Source organism: Stylophora pistillata, chromosome 7, assembly GCF_964205215.1.
Source record: "Stylophora pistillata chromosome 7, jaStyPist1.2, whole genome shotgun sequence".
NCBI classification, from domain to species: Eukaryota; Metazoa; Cnidaria; class Anthozoa; order Scleractinia; family Pocilloporidae; genus Stylophora; species Stylophora pistillata.
In genome coordinates this window covers 28,854,552-28,862,826 of record NC_142525.1, presented here as the reverse complement: position 1 = coordinate 28,862,826, position 8,275 = coordinate 28,854,552, and the positions used below count along the sequence as shown (strand labels likewise).

The following is an 8,275-nucleotide window of genomic DNA, read 5'->3' as shown; positions in this document are numbered from 1 at the left end:
TGCGCAGGCTCCGTCTTTTGAATACAATGTGTGGTTATGATCTTTGATCTGTTAAAATGAAGTTACCATGGACATCGTCATAATAGAGGCACATCATGCGTAGCGAATAACACGTCACGCGGACCATTGACTTTAAGAACATCTCGTGGATTTCTCGCGAGGGCCTCGTGCCAGACCCCTTGTCCTGATGGTTTTTCAATCAGCCCTTAAAATCACTTCAAATCGATTAAATGCCGAAGAAACAACTATAACAAGTTATGACATATAAAATCACTTTATTTCGTACGCGCGACTAACACACTGCCCCAGTAAAACTTAAATCATCCGATTTAAAAAATAAGCGCGCGCCTGAAATTGAACTATGAAATAAAGAAAGCTTTTTTTGAAAGAGTATAGACCACTTTCATAAATGACTGCCGGATTAATATTCTTTTGTTTAAATTTAAATTAGCCCTTCTGGCCTCGTTATCCAGTACAAAATTTAAAAGAATACATCATCTCAAGCGAGGCCAGAAGGGCTAATTCAAATTTAAACAAAAGAATATTAATCCGGAAGCCATTTATGAAAGTGGTGGGCTGGACACTAGCCGACTTTGTGAAAAGCCTGTGGGGTGCTTGCTAGGCGATGTGAATGAAAGCAGGACCATCAGGAATTGGTGAGTCACTGAGATACTCTACGACAAAAGACAATTGCGATTATCTATTTACCACATCACGAAGATGACGGAGAAAGGAGCAAGACTAAGGTTTGTAGCTTAATCTGGAGCTTTTCACCATTTTCAAATTGTGCTCTGCTACAGGCTTCATTGTGAGAAGACAATTTAAACGTTATTCCATTTGCTATCAAATACTCATTACCCCTGTAACAAAATGTTTCTCACTTTTCATCATTAACACTCATATTCCCAATGGACACCGTTGAGAAAAGTACTGTTCTCGTTAGCAAACTGGATATCACTGACCTGCTACTAAAATCGTAACTGATATCGAACTTCTTTAGTTGCCACCTACTTAAGATCAAAGCAAGATTTGTTCCTTTCGTACCCAGTCCTATACACGATGTGATAAACTGGAGTGGCTTCTTATCAAGTGAATCATGATACGATCCAGCATCGGCTGCAAAGAGGATGTAACATCGTTGACTCAATATATTTATTCTGAAAGTTCAGCAGTTTTACTCCCAAGGCTTGTTTGGATTATGTTTGACTCTTAGTTTGTATTTTTTTTTTTAACAATGTATCGATCTCTGAAAATGCTATATTTTAATAGAGGAGGTAAGGTTTCTACACAGATATCTCGACACATTCCTTTTTTTTTTTTTTTTCGAGTGTGGAGGGGGAGGGGCGGGGCCTTGGATTATTAGCACCAGCTGCACGTTGGAATGACAACACAGATGACGAACTTTTACACTCTGGGTTAGAACTAGGTACTATTGTTGTGGTTACTTTTCGAACATCATTGTTCTCTTTCTTTGTTGTTTTTTATTGATCTCGCGAGGAGAAGTTACATTTTAATCGGGGGAAGCTTGGGTCACTGATACAGACTACGCGTTCGAGTGATCACCGTTTTAATATTTCAGTTCGCACCCTTTATACTCGCTCTTTGTTGATGACAAATCTTTTGCACACTGGGTTATAATAAGGTAATAAAGGTCAAATGGTTGCTTTTGTAGCATATGTAATGGAGCAAAGTGAAGTAAGAAGCGGCAGATAACGATAGCATTATAATTGCGATCGAAGTCACTGACGTTACTGCCTTTGTGTGTTTTGGCGGAATGATAAGCTGCTTCGTTCGTTTCCTGGGAAAGAGCTAAGATAATTAGCTGAGAAGTGGCTTGGGTTCCAACATTTGGATAAATAGAGATACATGTGTCAACACCTTGTTATGCGAATCCGTTGTTTTTGCTAGCACTTTATATTTTCATAGAATCTTTTTCAACGCTTAGAGACATTTCACAAAGAGGTATTTTGCTTAAAGTGAAATGGTTTTTAATTTCTTTTGTTTTGTCTAAATTTTTTTTTTGATGTAGCAATGATTGAATTATCCGAAAACGAAATCAGTAGATTTTTAATACACTTTATCAGCCGAAACTTTTTCTTGTATGGAAACAGAAGGCAACAATGAAGAGAACAATGTGTGTGTCCAGCTTAACATCCTAGCAAACTGAAAGAAGCCCTCATTTACACTTTGCCTTAAAAATCTGAAAACGGAGTTTCTACTTTGAAAACGCAACAAAAGTTAGCGGAACACCAAGTTTACTTTTACAGATCGCCAACCGCAGAAACGCTTGACTGTACTCCTGGGCATGCGCATTATAAAAGTCTGGTTATCCAAAATAATGATATGGAATATGCAATAAATTTTCGTGCTTTTCATTTAAACCCTACTTTGACTTGTTTCCTAGTTTTTTCAGCTGATATGTAAATCAATGTTGCTGCACTTGTGATCTGTCACTTCATCTATATGTATGGATGACAGGTCAAGTCAAGATGAGATTGTTTCTTCAACAGATTTCGAAGGAGCTTCCCACCGGCCTTGGTGATCTTACTATTTCCATCCAGATTTAATGACCTGACTTGACAATTTGTCGTTTTCAATGTTTGACAAAGACTGCCAACACCAGCATCGGTGATATAATTATCACTCAGATGTAACGTGGTGACTTGACATGTTGTTGTCTGCAATGCTTGACATAGACTGACAACACCAGCATCGGTGATCTGATTCCAACTCAGATGTAATGTGGTGACCTGACATGTTGCTGTCTGTAATGCTTGACATAGACTGACAACACCATCGTCGGTGATCCGATTCATTCTCAGATCTAATGTGGTGACTCGACATGTTGCTGTCTGTAATGCTTGACATAAACTGACAACACCAGCGTCGGTGATCTGATTCCAACTAAGATGCAATGTAGTGACTTGGCATGTTGCTGTCTGCAGTGCTTGACATAGACTGACAACACCAGAATCGGTGATCTGATTGTTACTAAGATGTAATGTGGTGACTTGACATGTTGCTGTCTGCAGTGCTTGACATATACTGGCAACACCAGCATTGGTGATCTGATTACAACTTAAATGTAATGTGTTGACAAGACATGTTCCTGTCTGCAGTGCATGACATAGACTGTCAACACCGGCATCGGTTATCTGATTATTACTGAGATCTAATGTGGTGACTTGACATGTTGCTGTCTGCAATGCTTGACATAGACTGACGACACCAGCATCGGTGATACGATTTCTACTTAGATCTAAATCCGTTACTTGACATGTTTCGGTCTGCAATGCTTGACATAGACCGGCAACACCAGCATCGGTGATCTGATTACCACTCAGATGTAATGTGGTGACTTGACATGTTGCTGTCTGCAGTGCTTGACATAGACTGACAACACCAGCATCGGTGACCCGAGAACTGAGCAAACGCAGTTCAAGTAAATTAGATAGTGGCAACATCTCTCTAATTATAAGGACCCATTCGAAAAAAGACCCAAAACCTTGTAGGACTAGTCCAGTAATGGGACAGAACTCATTCTGAAGCGCTTTGCAGATTCTTCTTAGTCCAGTCTGAGATAGAAAAACCCACCTGATTGTTAACCGTGTAGGTATTGGTGAGTGATAAGGGGATGGCTGATTCCTACCAGCGGTTTGCTCTGCATTCCTTCTAAAACACGTCCACCTTAAGGGATTCAGCCGTTTGACCAACGGCATACGTGTCTGTTGAAGAAATGTTTGATTCTTTCGAGAAGTTTCCACAACATTCAATGAGCTAATGACATCTAACAGAAAAGACACAGCAATGTAGTCTAAATTAACCACCTTCTCAAATCTAATGTCTCCATCATGGTCCCAGAATCCACTGTAGTGTCTCTTTACTGTCCCCTGCGCAAATTCTATGTCTTGGTACTCTGTGAGACACTTTAAAGTTAGCAGGTTTCTCGAGGACTGCGAATCGAGACTTTCGATCAACGTTTGCATTAAAGCTGTGTCGTTTTGCTTTGATAAGATTCCGGACATGAATATGAATACCATTTCTGACACATCCCCAAGGGAGGGGATCTTTTTGCTCTCCACAAAGCATTGAGCTGCTAGGTACTCGTGGAGAGTTAAATGTGTGAAACAAAAGTACTTGGTCGTTTCAGAAAATGTTTTCCTAAAAATAGGACCGCAATGAAGGAGGCCGCTTGCTCTCAAACTTTCGACTTCTTCGGGAGCAAAGTTATTCATATCTTCGACAGCGAAGAGAAACTTATTCTCCAAGAGAAAATCAGCTGCCAACTTTGACAACTTCTCCAGTGTTACTTTGGGAGGGGTTCCTCTCTTTTTGCAATGTTTTCTCAAAAACATATTAACTACTTCAAAATAAATGTCACTCATATTGACGGGGAGAGCGTCAGTATTCATCGATTCCTTTAAGATATATTCAAAATAAGAACACATCAGAAAACAGAGAACTGGAATGTGGGCAAAGCTGACAAGATTGTCATTCTTTGTGATGTGATCCATTATAACGTTCTTCATAACTTCATTTTCTTGGAAATGCCTCTCGATGTATTCCTTTACTTGTTGCTCGGAAAATCCTGTAATTTGCACGCAACGGTCAAAAGCAATTGTGTCTTTGATCTCATCAGACTCATCGGGTCTTGATGTCATCATGACAACCGAGCCTCTCAGGATTTTCCCTTTGATTAATTTGGCACACAGAGCTGCTACTGGCATTTTCTCATGAGCGTCATTCGGATACCGGTCATCCACATCTCTTGCGATAAAATGTTGTTGTGCATACTCGTCATACCCGTCAATGATGATCAAAACCTCTCCAGAATGCTCAACAATATACTCAAATAAAGAGTCGTCGATACTGGAGCGGTCGTCTAGCACTGAAGATCTGTTGAAGATTTCCCTCAGGGTAACGCAGTTGTTTCCGAGTAAATTCAATTGACGAAATGTCAGCAGGTAAGCAAACTTGAAATCAGGAATGCGTAAATTTTGTTGTGATAGAAACAGTTTGTCGTAAGCCCAATCTCGAATTAACTTTTGACAAAACAGCGTTTTTCCAATTCCCGCTTTCCCAGTGACTAGAACAGATTTGGGATCCCTTTCCGCACTACGATCGGTATCAGAAGTAAAAATATCTTGACAGTGTTTGATTGGTTTTTTACTCACTTGACCGTACTGATGAAGGTGTTCCTTTCTTTCCACATCAAGGTCTTCTACTGGTTTTCGTCCGTGTTGTATGAGAATACTTGTGAATATGTCATCTGTTCTTACCTTAGACAAAGTGGGAGAGGCTACAGTGTGGAACTCAGTTTGGCTTTTGATTGATTCTTTCAATGCATTTCTGTACGCTGCTACAGCTGAAAAGCAAATGTTAGACTTGCATCAACATGGTGGGAGAGGTACTGAAATGGATGCAGTGACCAGGGGGATAGCAACTGATCCACTAGTCATATAGTAAAGAAAGCTACGCGCCCCCAAGGACCGCTGCATCAGATAACCAATTCCCTCTCTTTATGGGAGTAAGGGCCTTATCCACTAAGCCCTACTAGAACTGATCACTGTTCATTGGTAGATAACGCCAGTACATATATTTCAAGGAGGAGGGACTTAATAAACGTTTTGAAATTGTTAATTTATTGTTAAATTTTGTTCAATGCCAGGTAATTTTAGCAATGTTAACACATCCAAAAAGTACTTAAACAATGATATGTTGTCATCATCCGATTTGTTTCAATCCATCTTCAATTTTACCAGCCTAACATTTAATCTCAGGCACATTACTCTCCGTTACCTTCAGGATTTAATTTGGATTCTCTCCGTTCCTCCAGGTTCCTGACGAAGTTTTCAATTTCATCCAATCTTTTCTTGATGCTGACCTCATCCATGACACATTGTTTAAGAAGCTCTTTGTAATGTTCCTCAATTTCAGGGTCCATCCCTTCCTTTTTTAGATTATCGATATCGCCTTGGTATCTTGCCCCTCCCAGTCTCACCAATGCACCTCGGATGTCCATCCAGTGTTGATTGAATGATGCATCATCAACTGAGGCCTCAATAGCATGGGCATAAACTTTGTCTCTGTAATATTTGATACGAATGATATCTGCCTCGAGGGTTGTGTCTGCTGCAGGAGGAAGTGTGTTCCAGCCGGTTGTCGGGGGAACAATGCCACAAATATTCCTCAGCAGAACCATTAGTAGAGTGATATCGAAATGCTGCGATGAAACTGAAGATTTGATCGCAGGATACAGTTTTCCCCATTGGGATGGGTTCAAAACCTTTTTTTTCTTGAGTAGTTGTAGAGCTTTGTGAACTGGAGGACTTGACAAAACTGTATCCAGCTTTCCTGGTGGACGCTTCTTGTCAAAAGTCTCTCTCAGGACCTGTGAACTGACATCAACCAGAAGCCGGCATAATCGGGCGTAATTAGTTGTCTCCTTAGTGGAATGGAATGTTTGTGCAGCTCCAGAAGCCATGGAGAATATTCCCTAGAATGAACGAAGATAAGATATCCTTATGACCAAAACTACATACAAGTACCCTTGTGCAATTAGTTACTTCATGCTCAGTATGATGATTTATTACACGACTCGGGCAGTCAGAGGGCCAATAACTAAATTCAACCAATCAAAATGCTCTATTGCCGGTCAATATTATCTCAGTATTGGACCGGGCACTGTCCCGAATGGTCCCGAATGATACCGCACTTGTGTCCCTTTGAACTTCAGTCGTATAATAAATCTCTTATTAACCAAGCTTGCTTGGGACCGTACTGGAAGAATATCGGCCCTCGGTCTTTTTTGCACGGACCTCCTTGCGCTCGGTCCGTACTGTCAAGACCACGGGCCGATATTCTCCCAGTACGGCCCTCGCGCTTGGTTAATAAGATATATATATGGCACCATTTTTTCGGTGAACGAAAAATTTAATTACTGAGAGGTGAATGGATGGAGCCATCCATCCTTCAAAAAACCGATAGAACGCCGTAGATAAAAAAAGGAGAGGTCTGCATACAGGCTTGGGTGTCCTGGTCGGACGCGTAAAGCGCTCGTAAGGAGGAGAGAAACCATTTTTAAAAAAAAAATCGACCAGTTTACCTGTATTTCAGCATAACAAGCCTCAACCATATATTACAAGCTGGTAAGCTTGTAATATATGTTTTTGTTCGGCTTAGATAACAATCATGTATGCGGCATGGTCCTGGTCGATTATTGAAAGGCTTTCGACATGGTGGACCATAAGCTATTGTTGCGCAAGTTGGAGCTGTACGGTACAGTCAACGCGGAGCTTGCCTGGTGTCTCTCTTATTTGTCGGATCGGAAGCAAATTGTCCGTGTAAATGGGAGCGAGTCAAGCGAAGCTTTGATGTTGCATGGAGTCCCTTAGGGCAGTATTTTAGGTCCTTTATTTTTCATTTTGTTTATTATCGATTTGCCCTTGTATACAAGTGCTCAGTTGGACCTTTACGCAGACGATACGACTGTCAACGCTTTTGCGGATGTGAAAAACTTAGCCAACTTAAGTTCATCACTAAATAAGTCTGTCTCTGAAATTCAGTTATGGGCTTCAGCAAATAAGCTCCCATTAAATGAAGACAAGACTAAAGTACTCACGGAAAAGATGTGTGGCTGACATAAATGGAAGTGACATAGTTGTTACTGTAAACGGAAAACAGCTCAATAATGTGAATTGTGCTACCTTATTAGGAGTAGAAATTGACAGCAAATTGTCATTTAATGAACATATTGAGAAAGTATGTCAAAAGATGGCCTCTAGAATCGCAATACTGCGTAAGATTCGAGCCTGTTTACCTCTTAAACAGCGACTTCAGTTTTATAATAGCATTATTCGCCCTGTTATGTCTTACGCTAACGTGGTTTGGGCAAATTGCGACAAAGAGTCGGTTTATAGGGTCTAAAGATTGCAAAAACGTGCGGCACGCGTTATTTCTTATGCCGATCGCACGACACGGTCAGTTGCTTTGTTTAACAAGCTAGGTTGGATTCCGTTTTATGAGCAACATAAGATAGATAAATGCATAAAGGTCGGCACACACGAGGGGACTAGTCCCTGCGACTAGTCCGTGCGACTAGTCCCGGCGACAAGTCTATGAAGGGTTTACACGAGGGGACAGGTAGCTAAGACTAGTCCCTTAAGGCGTTCACACGAGGGCACTCAATTACACACGAACATAGGAAAATTAAGAGGCAAAATTGGGTAACTTTTCATAGTAGCACTATTAAACATCAACGCAAATGAACTACACT

At 40.8% G+C, this 8,275-nt stretch overlaps 1 protein-coding gene across 1 annotated transcript; it reads right to left on the bottom strand.

Moving 5' to 3' along the window:
* Positions 1 to 535: 535 nt before the first annotated feature.
* LOC111320733 (uncharacterized) lies at positions 536 to 6,553 on the bottom strand. Its single transcript, XM_022923418.2, has 2 exons — positions 5,800 to 6,553; positions 536 to 5,365 (listed from the first exon to the last, which is right to left on the bottom strand). Exons 1-2 carry the CDS (start codon positions 6,482 to 6,484, stop codon positions 2,460 to 2,462), a joined length of 3,591 nt encoding a protein of 1,196 aa, XP_022779153.2. The 5' UTR covers positions 6,485 to 6,553; the 3' UTR covers positions 536 to 2,459.
* Between the last annotated feature and the right edge of the window lie 1,722 nt (positions 6,554 to 8,275).